At 40.0% G+C, this 17,728-nt stretch overlaps 1 protein-coding gene across 1 annotated transcript in view; it reads right to left on the bottom strand.

Moving 5' to 3' along the window:
• FNIP2 (folliculin interacting protein 2) overlaps positions 1-17,728 on the bottom strand; it is a gene marked incomplete at its 5' end in the record, with an annotated part of 42,486 nt that overhangs the window by 11,880 nt on the left and 12,878 nt on the right. The window contains 2 exons of the mRNA XM_008588369.1: positions 10,691-10,847; positions 11,749-13,102. Of these exons, the coding sequence (XP_008586591.1) occupies positions 10,691-10,847; positions 11,749-13,102 (1,511 nt within the window). The remainder of the gene's footprint in view (positions 1-10,690; positions 10,848-11,748; positions 13,103-17,728) is intronic.

A 17,728-nucleotide genomic window follows, 5' to 3' on the forward strand; every position in this document is an offset into this window, starting at 1 on the left:
TGAGAAAAGTGTGTGTGAAACATGTGCCTCAGTGCCTAACACATTAGATACTCAAACATTCATTTTGTTTTCCTACATCATCCCCTCTCTAAATTGATCATGTCCCCTAAAACCTCAAATTCAGAGCTCATGGACAGACTGGACAGCACTGCCCTAGTTTATGTACTTTACGTAAACCCTCAAACTTCCTAAAATACCACATTATCATTTTCCTTGCCAACCCAAACCGTTAAGTTAAAACTGTTTTCCCGCATACTTAAAGCTCCTCAGTGCGGGCTCACCCCACCTATACATATGAGGAGTCCACAGAAGTTATCTTTTAACTCTATTTTTCCATGAACCTTTTGAAGTACCTTTGTATTTCCCTCCCAGTGCTCTCTTCTCCAGGGTAGGAAGACTCCTGCCTCTTACCTCAACTTGTGCCCAGAATGTCTTCCCTGTCACCTAAAGTTTACAATCCTTCAAGAGCCCAGCTTGGGTGCCCTCCCCCACCCATGAAACCTTCCCACACTTACTGCTCTTCCTTTGACCTCTAAGAGCATTTCATGTCTACATCATTCATTTCGGCATTTAATCACAAACTGTCTTAACTTGTTCTTGACTTCACATCTGTTTGTCTACTCAGAGATTTTATAAGTAACTCAAGGAGATAAATCACGTTTATTCTTCTTCTGCAGCCTCTGAAATGAGCATAACACAGTGCTAAGCATGTGGGAAATGCCTAATACGTTCTAGTTGTGTTGAACAATTTATTTTTGGATTCAATCCAGTTCCTATTAAGTCATCTGCAGAGTTATTAATATATTCGTTTTCCATGTACCACACTGAAATGACCAGCATTTCACATGATTATCTATTTTTAACTTGATAAAGAGTAAGAAAATGCCATTCTCACATATATGCTTTCTATAACTACTTATTAGTCCACCATGACATTTTTCCTGAGGAGTGGGCAGGAACAAAGTCCTGCTCTACTAATGGTAGCACTGAGGACAAAAAATATAAGAGCTTATTAAGTATCATGGCATGTCAGAAATAGAGTCTAGGAACTCACTAAATGTTTCCAACTTTTAGCTCAATGTACCTGCCAACCTCTCTACTATGAAATCCTGGGATCTCATAAGGGTGGAAATTCCTTAGAAGAGAAGACCGCAAGATGTGTGAACAATACTCTAAACTTACGGTCAACAGGAAAAACACAGCTACCTCTGTTATGAATTTTGCTAAGAAACTCCCCCATCTTTATGCTGCTCACATTGCCCAACAGATACTCCAAGCTGACTCTTTATCAATCCTCAAATATGTCTCAGTCCCCTTGTGTATTATAGCCAGCAGTAGAGAAACTTCTGTACTCATAACCAGCTCTAAAATCTGCACAATAGTTATAATAGCACAGGTTTAACAGTCAGGGATGAGCCACCGGGCAGCCTCTTTAAAACAAAAGAGAACAGTTGATTTATGATTTAGTAATTAGAAGCATTTTCCTATATCTTTGATTTTTCTCTGAGATATTCTGGATAATAAAACATAAGATTCTTTGGCTTTTTTGAATGTTAATTTGTTCATTATTTTATGTAAGATAATTCTGGTAAGTTTTATAACTTTATTAAACTATTTGAAAAACAGGATGCTACATGACAAAATACCTTTCCACAATGATTCTTATCACTACATTACAGCTCCATGACTTAATAATATTAACTTTTAGGTAGCTTCCACAAAGGCTTTTAATTAGTCACACAAAGAAAATGGGATGATTAATGGCTAATGTAATTCTTACACAAGTGAAGTTCACCTTCTCAGCACTTACTCCTAGTTAAATGTCCTCAGATCCCCTTCAGTATTCTTGTACCTCCCGAAGGGAAAAGACTCCTGTACATAACCACATCCTCCATGGCCTTGGAATTGAAGATTTAAGCCATGTAAGATAGTTCTTAGCCAACCCATTCCACTTCTGGATGGCTGAGAACCACATAAAGGACTGCAGATTTGCATGAATTGACCAGTTTTCAAAAAGTTAAATAAAACAAAAAACCCTTCAGTCATATCCATCCAGAGAAAAGAAACCTAGTTATCACCTACCATTCTTAAACAATCTCCTCTAGTATATAAAGTCATCTAGAAAATTGGCTTTTACTGCGTGTTGAGCACCCAAACATTCTTGACAGTACTTTTACAAAGACAGGGGGCAGACAAACCTCCTGTTGGTGGCAAAGCCAGCTCTGTGTGTAGTTTAAGGTGATGATCATCAATTCCATCAGCCAGAAGGGTCTTCTGTCCCCTGCACCCTTCCCTGTTCTCACCTTTACTTCCTCTCTCCCTCTGATGCCCTGGCTCAGAGAATCTCTATTGTGGACACTCAGTGTGCTGCCTGGGCACCGCACCATGGGCTTCCCGCTGCTGTACACTTCACCACACTGTTTTTACTACTTACTTATTTCTCTGTATTTCCTGTGAGATTTCAAACTCCTTGAGAAAAAGTGTCATGTCTTCTCTCTGGCTGCCTATAAAAGTTTTCTTTATCTTTGATGTTCAGTTGCTACGTGTGGGCTTGTTTATATTTAACTTACTTGGGAGTCAGTGTGCTTATTTAATCTGAAAAATTCCAGTAATTCTTTCTTTGAATATTGCTTCCACTCATTTCCTCTATTCTCTCTTTCTGAATATGTTATAAAATCCTTTCATTCTAGCCCCCACATCTCTTACTTGCTTTTCTATACTTGCCATGTCTTATTGTTTCAGGGCTGCACTCAAAAAGATAGTTTCATATCTAGCTTACATATCACAAATTCTAATTCTCTTTAGCTGTATTTAATCTGCTCTGTTCTTTAACCAATCCTTGGAGTTTTAATTTTAATGACTATTTTTCAATTTTACAAGTTCCTTTTAATTCTTACACAAGTCTAAATAATCATTTATCACATTATTCCATCTTTTCTTTTTTTTTTTTTTATTCCATCTTTTCTTAAAGGCTACAGTTCCTTTCTATGACTGTAAACATTTTAAACAAAGCTAGTTATTATGGACTGGAGGAGTGCTAATTCTCCTGCTTATCTTTGCCTACTCTCCCTCATGGTGGATTCCAGGCTTCCTCATATATGGTTTGTAATTTCGGAATGTGGCTTCCCCTTGCTGGAGTTATTTGTTTCATTTTTCTAAATGTGTTTCATGAGCTTGTAGTTGTAAAAGTGTTTAAAGTAGTGTCTTTCCTTTTGCCACAGTCCTAGAGGTTGCTATGCTCCTCATTTTTAAGTTTATTACTTGGGTAGGGATTCCCAAGTCACCTGAGTAGAATAAGTCTGGACCCTAAACCCACAAATAGCACAGGCTTAGGGTTTTGATTTCTCATAAATAACTTTACATTTCCTCACCCAAGTTTCCCGCCTGTTTCTCTGCTGCTTGACTGCTTATGTCTGAAGTTTGCCAGTCCTCTTTCCATGGAAGAATGGCTCTTTGAAGTTCCAGTCTTTAGGTAAGTGGCTCAATTCCAGATCCGAAGGCTAATGTTCATGTGAGACCACATCTCATCCTGGGGTGAATTCTAGTACCTCAGCACCCAATTCCTAGGACTTGCATCCAGACTGGAATCCCAGAGGGCCACTGTTACATCCGCCCACGCTTACTGCTCTGGTTCTGATTTCTATCTGTTTCTGGCAAGAAAGGATTTCCATTTTCTTTATGCACCGGCAGTATAACAATGCGGCTAGGGTTTGAATGGTAGTATTTTATCCATTATATCTACAGTTTTAGAGAGGAGGCATGCCACCTAGGTCAGTTTAGTACATGTTGCTGAACTCCTCCCACCTCAGACTGTGATTGAGTAAACACAGTGACTAGCACATAAAATGTACTAAATAGGCCTTTTTCAACAGATAAATAAATCTCTAAGGTATGGTTCTCCTCTTTCTCCTCCTCAAGAGCCATCTCCTGCCTCCCTATCCCATCACTGGTGAAATGAGTCAGCCAGACTATTTGAAATGCCACCATCAGAACTTTCTAGTGCGTCAAACAGATTTTTAACATATGAAAATACCAGAAGGGTAACAATTATATAAGCTTTTATCATAACTCTGTAAGCATTTGTTTACCAAAAGTTCCTTCTCTTGGAAACAGGTTCAGTGTCAGTCACTAAAGGTTTAAGAGTACAGAATAGGAAAAGGAAAATCAATCACTTTAGACTATGGGACACTGCTCAGGGATCCTGGCAGGTACACCAAGGTGGGGATCCTGGGAAGCCCAAAGACATCATGAAGATCTGGGGCAGAGGGAAAAAGGGAAGGTCCAAAGTGTGGTGAGATGGTCTGGAGGGTTGCAAAGAAAACTTCTGATCTTCTGCGTGTTTTTGCCTGTAGGCTCAACAGACTGACAGCCAAGTTCAGTCGATGGCCTTGAAGATACAGTGCACAACCTCTGGACAGTTTAGCTGTCAGGCTGGCCACTTAACTGAGTTAAGACACAGTTTAAAGTTGTGGAAAGGTGCTCAAGTTCAAAAAGGTCATCAGAATAAAGCAATGTGAGGATATGTGCAACTCCAAAATAAAATGAGAGAGGGTTAGTAGCGTTTTTGCAGAGAATAGCATAGACATCAAAAAAAATTTGTGAAAGACATCAAAATTAGACATGTGTCTAATTCTGACACGATGCAAGAGACATGAAACCTGAGAGACCTATAATAAATTTTTATTTTCTTTGGTAAAGACAAGGAACACAAGAAGCCACAGGCATCATGTTTGAACACATTACTCTTCCCCTTTATTTTTTTTTTTTAAAGACTATCTGCCATTTATTTCTCTTTGCTTCAGAACAAAGGGACATACTTAACCATGGTAGTTTTACCAGTAACTAATAAACATACACGCCCCTAAACCCAATAGTCAACTAACATTAACGATCACTTCCTATGTGCTTATTTTCCTTTGTATTCCTAGCAAGTCCTTGTTTTCTGCTTTAAGGTACCTGCAGCCCTAGGGGGAGAGACAGACATTTGAGAGAGAAAGGAGGCAGGGTGCCTGGGGTGATTTCAAAGAAGAGGCAACATTTGAACTGAGTCTTCAAAAATGTACGCAAGTTTGTTCATAGTGCCCTAGGCAAAGGAAGCATAATCTACACAGGCAGAGAGGTGTGAGAAAAATGGACCATTTAAAGAATGGCAAACGATGTGACAGGAGCATAAAAGAAGCAAAGGAGGGTGTGTATGTGTGTGTATTTGAAGGGCATAAAAGGAACAACTCCAGCCAAGGAGTTTATAGTTTACTGTCTTAAAAAACAGGAAACTATTAAAGTGACAGAATAAATGATCAAATTCATGCTTTTAGAAAGAGTCCTCCCATGGCACTGCACAAGATGATGGGAAAGGAGAAAACTAGACACAGGGATACTAGTTGGGAAGGTTAAGGGAAACTTAAAGAAGATTGTAATCACAGTGAGAAGGGGAGAGAATCACAAAGATTTCATATTGGAGTTAGTGATACCCAGAGATCAGTATTCTTTTTTCCAAAAAAAATTTTAGCCACAATTTACAATGAGAAACATATTTTAACATCATGATCCCCCAGCATACATGTTTTTGGACATGTGCGAATGTGTGTGTGTCCACTTGTATGTATACAATACAAAGTTTCACTAAATAATAACTACTCTAATTATATGTGATCATTTCAGTTTTATTCCATCATTAAAAAAAAAAAAACCTGGTAGTCAAAACCCAGTTATGGGTCAAAACATGTAGTTTAAAAAATTCTCAAAGGCTATTGCTGGTTCCAGTAGTGTTGCATTCAGGACTATAGACACAGAAGACTGAGACAGGCCCAAAACATTGCCATGTTCATTACCCAACATGGGGAAATCAAAGCAACAAGAGGTTCTAAAATAGCAGATTTGTGCTACATAAATGTTTCCTTTGCAACCTATTGATTTTACGGTTGTTGTTGACCAGAGGCATTTAATGCTATTTGTGTTATTTAAGTAATGATTTACCATTTGATGGGACTTGCTGTTCTTTTGTAGTCTTACTGATTGAGTACACTGCACGGATTAATTAGGTATTCGTGAGCATGTATCACAGCTAGGCTTTTAGCAAAGCTCCTTATCTATGCCACTGATTCCATTTCTGGAGTCAATCTGTTGCTACTTTTAAAATTAAATGGAAGAGGCTGCTATACCCAACTGTTACTTTATTTTATAGAGTTTTCTGTAAAATGCCTGAAGCCCTGGAGCATGGTTTTTAAAAGGACATTAAAATGTGATGCTAATTTTGGTCTTGACCGTGTCCTGCAGAGTTAGAGCTGCCTGGGCTACTCCTTGTGATATCACAGGCAAAGAAAAAGTGGACACCTTTGGCACTGAATGAATATGTGTACGGGTTCTGTTCAGCCACCTCCAACAGGAGTTTCCTAGGATTGACAAATTCGCCAACTAGTTAGGAGGACTTTAAGTACATGTGCATATAACTTACTAACTCTGATAGTAATTTTCATTTTTGCTAATGTAATAATTGTCATTCTGTTCCCCGTATTAAAAACATGTTATATTGCTTTATAATTTTGCCAACTAGTTAGGAGGACTTTAAGTACATGTGCATATAACTTACTAACTCTGATAGTAATTTTCATTTTTACTAATGTAATAATTGTCATTCTGTTCCCCGTATTAAAAACATGTTATATTGCTTTATAATTTACACAGCACTTTCACATATATTATTTTAATAGCTAACATTTGTTGGACATTTGGTAATGTGCCAGGCACTGTACAAAGCACTCGAGATGCATTATCTCAAGAATCTTCAAACCAAACCTATGATATAATTACTGCTCATTTTATAGATTAGAAAATTTAAAAAACTTGCCCACGGCCACAAAATTAGTAAGGGTGAGCTATGATTCAAACTCAGGTTTGTCTGTTTTCAGAAGTCAAACTTTTATCCATTGGATTATATTTCGTCTGTTACTCTAAATACATTTTTTGGAGGCTTAGCAATGACTGTTGATTTCCTTAAGATTATCAGCAAATGAGTGGTAATACCAGGACTTGAACCCGAGCCATCAATGCCTAAGTCAGTGCTCTTCCATCACCTTATACTGCCTTGTAATTTAACAGCCCCCAATATCACCCATGTCGGCAGCAACCATGGGCAGAAAGGACACAGAAGGAAAAAAGAAGACAGAAAAATCTCCTGAGAGTCACAGGTATAGAGTACTGCTGGCATGTACTATCTCCATTTAAAGTCAAAAGGAAAACAGAAGAAAGAATGCACATTCAGATGTGGCAGGGGAAAAAAAAGGAAACAATATTACTTTACACTAATTTAAGGCAGCTGTACAACCCTTATGTTAGGAGGCAGAGAAAAAGTTCAAAAGACAGAACAGAGGTAGTACAGGGACTAATCAAGAACATGTGTTTAAATATTTAAAGAACATCTGAATCTTAATATGTGAAGGTAAATAATAAAAATAAATGAAAAAGTTAAAATATCTTTCTTCCATCAGAATCTAGGATAAGGAAAGCTAAGAAAAGAAATTTTAGTATTGGAAGCTCTAAAAAGCAATCCCTCAATGACAGAAAAAACTCCAAACTAGTCCACTGTGGTTATAAAAGTGTGCATTTACAAAAGACAGATTTTACAATCCAAATCATGCACAGGTCAAGAAAATGGATCAATAACCTAAATTGATTGCTTTTAAACAGTTATTTAAAATCCTTCTTTAAGAAGAATTATGAATATCAAATCGCAATGAAGTCTAGCATAAACACCAAAAATTATTAACTTCTAAAAAATACGTTTGAAAGCAAGTAATGATAAAACAATTTATTCCAATCTTCTCTTCCTCAACAAGCTATTCTTTTATTATTTATTTATTTAGTTTTTAAAAAGGATGACCGGTAAGGGGATCTTAACTCTTGGCTTGGTGTTGTCAGCATCACGCTCAGCCAGTGAGCGAACCGGCCATCCCTATATAGGGATCCGAACGCACGGCCTGACCGGTAAGGGGATCTTAACTCTTGGCTTGGTGTTGTCAGCATCACGCTCAGCCAGTGAGCGAACCGGCCATCGACCGGTAAGGGGATCTTAACTCTTGGCTTGGTGTTGTCAGCATCACGCTCAGCCAGTGAGCGAACCGGCCATCCCTATATAGGGATCCGAACGCACGGCCTTGGTGTTATCAGCACCGCACTCTCCCAAGTGAGCCACGGGCCGGCCCTAACAAGCTATTCTTTTAGATCTAACTGGTCATGTACTTGTTCTTGGATCTTTGCTTCTTTCTCTGGCAACATACGCAAGAATTTAAATAATCGCTAGGTTTTATGGAGCAGTAAATTCAATAAAATGTTTTAAAAATACTCCTAATTTACATTTCAACAAATATTTGTAAATGAAAATTGAAAGTGTGGCTTTTTTTTTCTCCCCACTCTGCTGTAGATCATCACAGTGCCAGTCTGAGAGGCAGTTTAAATGGAATACTTCAAAAGCAAAATTCATTATGATGAATGTGTCAAGTGAAATTAGAAATCCACTAATGCTAATTGGATATATTCTGAATGTATTAAACTTCTGAAGATATTTTTATAAACCCTTCACGATTTCCTATTAACACTCATGCATGGCTGCACTTTGGATGTACCCACAATTTCACACAATATAGGTTATTATGCTTCGTAGCTTTCTATCTCTCAGGGTGACTGCATGGTTTAAAGAAATGAGAAAAGCTACAGTATGAAAACACTACTTCTGAAAGGAAGGAAAAATATGTAAAAGCTTTAAGAGTAATGATAGAGTAAATATATTGTATTTTTTCAAATACAAGAATTATAGAGCCAGATGGTCACCATGAAAATCTAATATACAAAAATTGGAACTTGCCAGCCTATTGAAAATATACAAAATTTGATGAATGATTTCACAGAAAAGTTCAAGGAGAATTATCAGTCAATAGAGCACATTTTCATAGTGATCAATGAGCAAATCTAGGGTACTGGGGCAAAATCCCCCAGTTAGTAAGATAAATGTCTGAGGACAGTCCCATTAATTCACAGGCACTCTCTTCTTGCCTCTGTGAGAAGCAGAATACTGGGCGGGCTTCATAGAAGAAAGGTCCAATGAGCAACACTAATGTTCTTAGGAATCAAACTGACAGCAGAGCAGAAAGAAAAAACCCACTGGTTTTACATATGTGGATATAAACATAAGGTACTGACCGAAAAGGATACGAAGTTCTCTAATTCCTTGCCTGAATGCTACAGACATCTACTAAACAGATACAGTATAGTCTATAAAATCAGCAAGGCATCACACATTGTTTAGAACAACTCAGAAAGATAATGCCACATTATGAGGGTATGGTTCCTATTTTAAAGTCGTTGATGTATGGACCTCAGATCATAAATGAGGATACCGTGTTTAGTATAACTATGATATTACCAGAGACAATAAGCAACTTCATAACTTCATTCCAGGAACATCCTGGGGAGGGGTGGTGTCTGACCACAAAGCAGGGTGGGGTAGGGAATGTTGGTATGCACATGCACGATGGGCTGGCCATACCCAGCTGTGGCCCGCCCTTTCCTCATCTCTTTACCCTCCCCATTTAGGGGGTTATAAGGACATCGGCTTCATTACTGAGCTTTTCTCCTTATTTCACACAAATATCCTTAGCCTGTTTAGCCTCTGTCTGATGTATGTTTAGTCTTCACAGAGGAGATGCTCAAGGCCAAAGATAAAACATGCAATGCCTTCTGTTCCACCTCGCAGAAAATACTTGTTGGGTGAGGAGGGAGGTAACAAGCCAAACTCCAATTTTCTTAATGCAGTGAAGACTTTCTCTACGTACAAGATACAATATGTTTCTAATGCAAAACATCTATTTTTGCACATCTGCCCAATAGCAGCTCAATTAAAAACAGGCCCATCAGATTGACACAGTTTCCTTAACTGCTCAGTTCCTGTCACATTGCAGATAGCAGAAAAGCACTTAACAGCAGCCACAAGGCGATTTTCCAGTAAGACTTGTTAATCTTTACACAGTCATCTTCATGCAGCCATCAAAGTGAACTTAATGACAAATCAGTTAAAAAATAAATTACTTTTAGGAACTTGTAAGGACCAGATAAAAAGCAAACCATATGTGACATCTCTTCAGTCCTCCCCATGATGGCATATAATTGTCATCATCTGTGCTGTTTATTCTGTTTTCCCTGCCTACCTGCCCCCTAACCACCCCCAGATCCACTCTTTGGCCTTCTCTGTCCTGTTCTGGGCTCCAGGAGGCTGACCTCTGGACCACAGGATGGTATATGAATCAGCTGTGACCTTGCTCTCTGGCTTCCAGCTGGGCTCAGCTGAAGGGAGGCACCAGAAGAGATCGGAGGACAGGAGGAGAGGGATGGCAGGGAGTCCTCCCCCCATCCTCCTCACTGCTCTTGCAGCCAGGCAGCCCCTCTTCCTGGCTCCAGCTCCCTACAGTTCTGGTGTCATGTTCCCCACCTTACTCTCTCAGGCCCAGATGTGCTCACAGCTTCTGGCTGCTGCTAGTCTCTGGGTGCTTCACCAGCCCTTGGTGGTTTCCATAACCCTGCCCACACTTCTATAAACGATCCCTGAATTAAACTCGCTTCAGTCCAAACACCTGTTGCTGGCCAAGACCTTGGCTGACACACTGTCAGCCGCCAGAAGCTTCAAGCTGGGCTCACTTACGTGTACCGTGTGGACAAGATCGGCCACCAGGCACTGCTTCAGCTTCTCATCACTGCTGGTCCCGTGAAGCACCAGATCAGGCATGTATGTGGGACAGTAACCTGCCAGAAGTGAGCGGCCAAAGTTTCTTACATTCTGGTTGCTGATGCTCTGAGACCTACAACAACATTTGGCCCATTAAATTATATAGCTAAAAATATACTTCTTCCTTTTGTTACAACTGTAACAAAGACCCCAATGACACAGATAGATTAGATTCTGGGTGGTCTATTTCACCAATCCTCAAGTAAATTAATTGGTGTGGGGAAAAGGAAGGGGATTTGGAGAGAGAAGGGAGGTTTGTTTTTTTTTTTTTAATGGAAGGCCAGAAAAAAAACAAGTATTTCCATGACTGGTTACAAGTTTGTTCCTGTATCTTATATTGAACATCCACCAGGCAGTCTGTGTCAAAAGAGTGAAGAGAAAGTCTGGGGGGTAGGAGGGGGGGCTCTTTTCTGGCCTTAGGAATTTGACATATCTGCACAGGGTGGTGTCTCCAACAGTGCAGAAGAACAGAAGAAATCTCTAATTACTGCTTTCAGTCATCACAGACCAAATAATCAACCTGATGGAGTGTTAAGGAAGAGGTGTTGTTTCCCAATCACCTCATGCTGCTCTGATTGGCAGGAGAGAAGCCACGTGGTGAGTGTAATCCACCACCCCTGAAGCAAGGCATCTGCTGCCAGCCATATAACTTCCATACACAAGACAAAATTAAACTCCTGTTCCCTACCACCACCTCGACCACATCCCTTAGCGTCCCCAAAACATCACAATAGCTGCAAAGTCAACCAGTGGCCTCCTCCATGAGAGGGCTCAGTCGCGCTAAGCCAGGGATTATCCTTGGAAAAAGGGAAGGCTGGAAACCACTTGTATTGATTTGATAACACTTCTAATACTTTTAGGAAAAAAACAAAAAATGAAAAGCAGCCAAGAGTAGCTAACATGAGCATGGATGTCAGGCCGGAAAAACAGGGTCTGAACCCACTTCCCACTGCTTCCCAGCCTGCCAGCGTTACCTTGGCAGAGGCAGCTCCACTTCCAAGGATGCTTCAGTCCTGTCACAGCTGTGCTCTAGATCCAGCGTGGCTGAAGCACATGCTTCGTCGTCACTGTCTCCAAGAGCACTGTCCGAGCTTTCGTTTCTAGGAATATCTCCTTCAATCCTGAAGTCGGCCTTCCTCTTGGTATCCCCACAGGGGACATCTGCAGCAACCAAGAGGCCAGAGTCCTGCTGTACACACCTGTTTAGAACAGGCTCCAACAAAGGTGCTTCTGCATCCTTCAAATACAAAGCTCTCATCTTCTCCAGTGTTCTTGGTCCAGTTCCTGTTGCACTGTCACCAGGTGCAAATGAGTCAGCAGTTTGGTGGAGCTGCCTGGCAGCATCTGCCACGATGCCAGTCCTCATGCCTCTGTCCTCAGCAAAACTTCCATCAGCTTCACCTTCATCCCCCTCAGACGACTGATCCTGAGGACAGCAGACATTCTGTTGAAAGCCAGGTATGAAGGAGTACCTAGAAACCTGCTGGTCCTCAGCCATATCAGTGTCCACCCTGGACTCAGCCGAGAGACCACTGGCTAACTCTGGATATCGTCTACAGGCCTGTAGTCGCTCCTCCATTTTTTTTGTGCGGCTTTCCAAGTCAGACTCTGGAGATATGGAGCTTCCAATTTGGAAAGTGACCTTTTCTAAGGGAGGCTTCTCTTGGGAATGTCTGTCAGGGCAAGGCCAGGCTGCTGACCGGTCTGGTGATTTCTTAGGTATCTCCCCTTTCAACTCCTCACTGAAAGTCAGTTGCTCAACGGTCATTCCTGCCCCCAGGACTACACAGCTGGAAAATCGTGAAGAGCCATCTTGTGATTCTTCTTTTTTACTTTCTTCATCCCCACAAAATGCACCCTGAGGTTTCCAAGAACTGTCTGGTGCTTGCTCTTGGAATCCCATGCCACAAGTCTCAGAACTCTGCTCTGGCCTCTTGCTTCCTTCTCCATCAGGTCTGGGATCCAGGTACCTAAGATCAGTGCCCTGTGGGGCCTCAGTTAGCCCTGTGAGCCCGGGGTTCCTTCTATCAGCCGTCGTTAGTGGCAGGATGGGAGGAACAAGAGCAGGCTCGTTTCTCACTGTAACCACCACATACTCAGATTCCTCCACCTCTCCTTTCTCCAAGGCTGTTATGATCTTGCTCCCATTTAAAGCTTGGTCACTTTCACCGTGATTCCCACTCCAGGTCAGCTGGTTCTCTTGTAGCTCAGAACAACGAAGAAAGTAGGTCAGGACATAAAGTATGCGCTGGACCAAATCCTTCTGTTTCCCCACCACCACAGTGCGAGTCAGTCTCACTGGAGAGCCTATGGCTCCGTAAAGATCACCTAGAGAGCAAGATGGACACAAGGACAAAGTCCTCCAGGGTTAGCATGTCATGGATAAGTCAGCCTTTACAACAGCAAAACAGATAACTTATATTCCCAACCTAGAACCATTTCTTCAGACACCTGATATCTAATTTCTAGTAATGACCATGTTTTAGCCTTGCTTCTGTAATGAAGAGTCAGCCTAGAAAGGCCTGGCACAGGCTTCAGCCCACCAGCCTCAGTGCATGGGAGTGGTTCTGCTGTGTATACAGCCCCTCATTGTGCTTGTCAGGTTTTCCTGTGCAGCTTGCTGGGCCAGCCACTGAGCTGGCCCAAGGAAGGCTAAAGGCAGACTTCTGAATATGTCAACCCATCAATACTACATCTTGAAAACTAGAATGATAAGAATTTGTTAGAAGAATCCCAGGACAATGGGTCTTAATGCAAATTCAAGGATTTCTGAACAGAAGTGCAGTAAATGACTTCAAAATACTTAATGAGGTAGTCTGCTTGGAATTCTCTCAATATACATACACATGCCAAGTAGAATCAGTATGAATAACAAGAAGAAAATCCCTTAGTCATGCATAATAAATCTGAAGGTTTTCTTTGTTTTACTTTACATGAAAATTCTACTGGAAAAAAATATGTCTCATTAGTTATATCCTGACAAGTTGACTAAAAACTGGCTAAAGACCACGGGCTCTACATTTAGCTTAAGGGAGGAAGAGGAAGGTCAAATGTAGCATTGAAATACCCAGCAGTACGAGCTTTTCATCAAGATTATTTAAGTACCTATTAGAACTATTGCACTGGATAATTTGATTACATTTGATAACAAGTAATACTCTTGATACTTTGATGATGATAATAGTATGGACAGCCACAATAAAGAGCCAACATTTACTGACTGGGCAGGCACTATGCTAATAGCCTAAACATTTACCTCATTAGACCTCTGTATAACTTGGAGTTAGAAACCATTAAAGAAATAACCAGAATGTTGGAAATCACAACCCAAAAAAGACACTAAATAGAAGACAGGTAATACATGGTACTAGTTATAAATAAGAACTTAGGAAGTTAGAACCCATCTGAGGAATGCATGTAGAGAAGAGGGAAGGCATTTACTTATAAGGGCATTCAGACAAAACTAATAAAAATCAATAGATTAGGACTGAGAAAAAAGTTATGAGAACCATCAGGGAATATTTCTCCCTAGGGAATCATTAGGAAGCACCTCCTTTGGAGAATATTCCCTAGTTTAGGGCTCCTAAGAATATTTTGGTTTTTTCTGCCCTTTGGTTCCACAACAGAATTAAAAATCACTGCAGTATTACTGCTGCATTTTTAATAGAAATCAACTTGATATTTCTTGTTAGATTCACCCTGCTTTTATCAGCATATTGCTATGCATTTTGATGAGTTGCAGAATAGAACCGTTACCCTCTGTTCTGATGATCTCTTGCTGAGTGACAAAACACCCTAAACTTTATGGCGTAAACCAACCATGGTTTCTGCAGAACAGGAACTTGGGTAAGACACGAAAAAGGATGCCTTGATGCACCACAATTTCTAGGGCCTCAGATGTGGGAAGACAGGAAGGCCGAGGGTGACTTGATTCTTTGGGCTGGACAAGGGGAGCTGGAGGAAGCTTTCGAGAAGGCTTCTTCACTCACATGGCTGGAGGTGAGGCCAGAAAGGCGAGGCTCAGTTGCAAATGGACAGGAACACCTACACACGGCCTCTCCTGTTCTGCAGTGATAGGAATTTGGGAACTATTATGGTGTCTGGCTTTCTCTGGAAAGTTTTTCTCAAAAGAACAAGGCTACCGTACAGGACCCTTTCTGCTCCTAAGAACATTTAAAGAGCAGGACAGAAATAATAATAAACAATACTCTCTGTGAAAAGACTAGATTATAGGCTAATAGAGATTTAACTCTGAGACTTTTGCAACTGGCAGAAATCATCCTAGAATTCAAGAGTAACTCAGAACTGTAGTCTCAGGTTAGGACTTTTCGAAAACTTTCTTGACTTAGAGCCTATTACTGTTACTTTCCTTTTGATTGCATCTGCCCATTGCTGCAGGATATCACAATCACTTCAGGAAGTCGTGACATTTTTGTTAAATCAGTCTCAATGTTAATAGAGAAGAAGCATTACATATCTAAAATCTGGTGTAATAAGCCACTCAGAATAACAATATTATTTTTTAGCAATGCATTTAACTTTTAGTACTGAATATTTTAATAACTAAGGGATAAATAGAAAAAACTAAAACAAGGATGGTTATTAAAAATATAATTTATAACAATTCGAGCTACATAAAGTAATGAGAGCAATGTGTATGGGAACAGAGTTATTACTTTAGAGCCAAACTTCATAAAATAATGCACCATTAAAATAATAGACCCATAACATTAAAGACTTATTGGATCTTAAATTTGAAGGCAATCTTTTGAGTCCTGGACTAACGAAGCTACTAATTTACAGTAGATTCCTTTGTTTTCTTGAGTATAATTTTTAAAAATAAAGAAGAGGATGCACAACAATGTGAATATATTTAATGCTACTGAACTATACACTTAGAAATGCTTAAGATATTTTACCTTTATATATTTATATAAATGTATTTTACATCAAAAAATGTAAACTTAAGAGAGAAAAAATGGAAGAAAAACAGAGGAAAAAAGAGAAGGGTAAAAAGAGTGCCTGCAGGTGAAACAGAGGCCAAAGACAGCGCATGGAAGCAGGAAGGGATGCTGGATGGGGTGGCAGGAGAGATCAGAAGCAAAGGAGAATAAAGAAGGCAAACGGGACAAACAGAGTAGAGACTAGAGGGAGGGAGACACAGAGTGAGCAGAGAGCAGAAGCTCAGGAAGAAAGAGGGGAAGAACAAAAGGAAGAGCAAAGAGAGGAGAGGAGAAAGAAGAGAGGTGGCGATGAGAGAGATGCAAAGTGACAGCAAACCAGAGGGAAGCAAACAGAGGGTGGAGAATGGGAGGTGAGGACAACGAAGAGCAAAACATACACTGGGAAACACACACACACACGCAGAGGGAGAAGGAGGGAGGAAAAGAAAAAAGTGTCAAGGGAAACAGTGAAAAGATAGAAACTGAAACTAGAGAGGGGAGAGAGAATGAGGTGCAGAAGCTGAGAGAATTTAGGTGCCTGGTAAAGAGGATGGAAAAAAGGGAGGAGCTTAGAGAGGTAGGAAAATATAGACACAGAGAAACAAAAACGGAAACAGAGAGAAAATAAGAGAAAATAAAAAAGGAGGCAAGAAGAGAAACTAAGTATCTTAAAGATCTTAAAGGGATGCCTATTCATTGATTACATTCTAATAAAGTATATGCTGTGGAGTTCCCCTTTAAACGGTGTTTCCCTACATCCTATACATTTTGGCTTATTGTATCTTTACCACTAGTTCAAAATATTTTCAAATTTCTCTTGTGAAATTTGTTTATGGGTTATAAAAATGGGGTTGTTTAATTTTCAAGCAGGTGAGAATCTTCTTTCCTTTTTTAAAAAATTGATTTATAGTCTAATTCCACTGCATTCTGAAAAATATAATTTAAACTTTTGGGAAAAAATTAAAAAGAAATTTCAGACTTTTTTACCTATATTAATTTAAATCAGTGACCCCAAAGTTCTTTTGAAGAGAAAAGCTGCTTTTCATTTCCACACATCCTTGAGATCAGTAGGTCAAAAAGGGACTGACATGGAACTCCTTCAATCAGTGATATAAAACAGTGGTTTTCAGACCTTGTATACCCACTTTAAGAAATACATTTTATACTGCAAACTTACACACCCTCTGAAACAAATATTTTACAAAATAAGTAAGTCACTTTGATATATTCTAATCTATTACACCTTTTAAATGCTTTTTTTACCCATTAAATTGCTTCCACAGCCCACTAACGGGTAGGTGATCCACATTTTGGAAGACCCTCGCATAGAGTGCACGTGTTAGGCAGAGGCAAAGACAGCTCAGCTTTGGATCTGCAAATCTGGGAGTGTGAAAGGGCCCATTGCTTCCAGCTCCCCTCTTCCCTTCCCTGGGAATGCTGAGAAGTAATGCAGAAGTGAGCACGCAGTACCTGTCCTGGCCAGCTCTCAGGTAAGGTTTTGAAATAATTTAAGATAGAATCTCTTCTGTTATTTAGAACCTGGATTAAAATTACATCTGCATCGCTGTATATTCCCAGCAGTTTATATTTTCCTGTTTACTGTGATGTGCTAAATACTCAATGGAAAAAAAAAAAATTGGAAGCAAGTGCCTCCTCTGTCAAATTACTGAAGTCCCTCAATTTTTTGCAGTAATGGAAACTTGACCATTATCCACATTTGGCTTTACAAAGCCTCCTCTGTGCCAAGGCCTGATCCCCTCCTCACACTACTCCTGTCAACAGTCCATAAATTCTTTAATTCATTTTAAATGCACCTATCAACCCCTCACTGTGAGACTTGTATTCTCTTTCTTACACATCTCATGACCAAGGGCACAGGCACAAGACAACATCTTTATTGCTATAAAATGAGGACAATAGTGATAGGGTAGGAATGAGAATCCAATTACTTAATGTGTGTAAAAAGCACTTAAAACAGCACTTGGCTCATAGTGTCAGCTTTTGTTATTGT

Source organism: Galeopterus variegatus, unplaced genomic scaffold (genome assembly GCF_000696425.1).
Source record: "Galeopterus variegatus unplaced genomic scaffold, G_variegatus-3.0.2 Scaffold4790, whole genome shotgun sequence".
Lineage (NCBI taxonomy): Eukaryota > Metazoa > Chordata > Mammalia > Dermoptera > Cynocephalidae > Galeopterus > Galeopterus variegatus.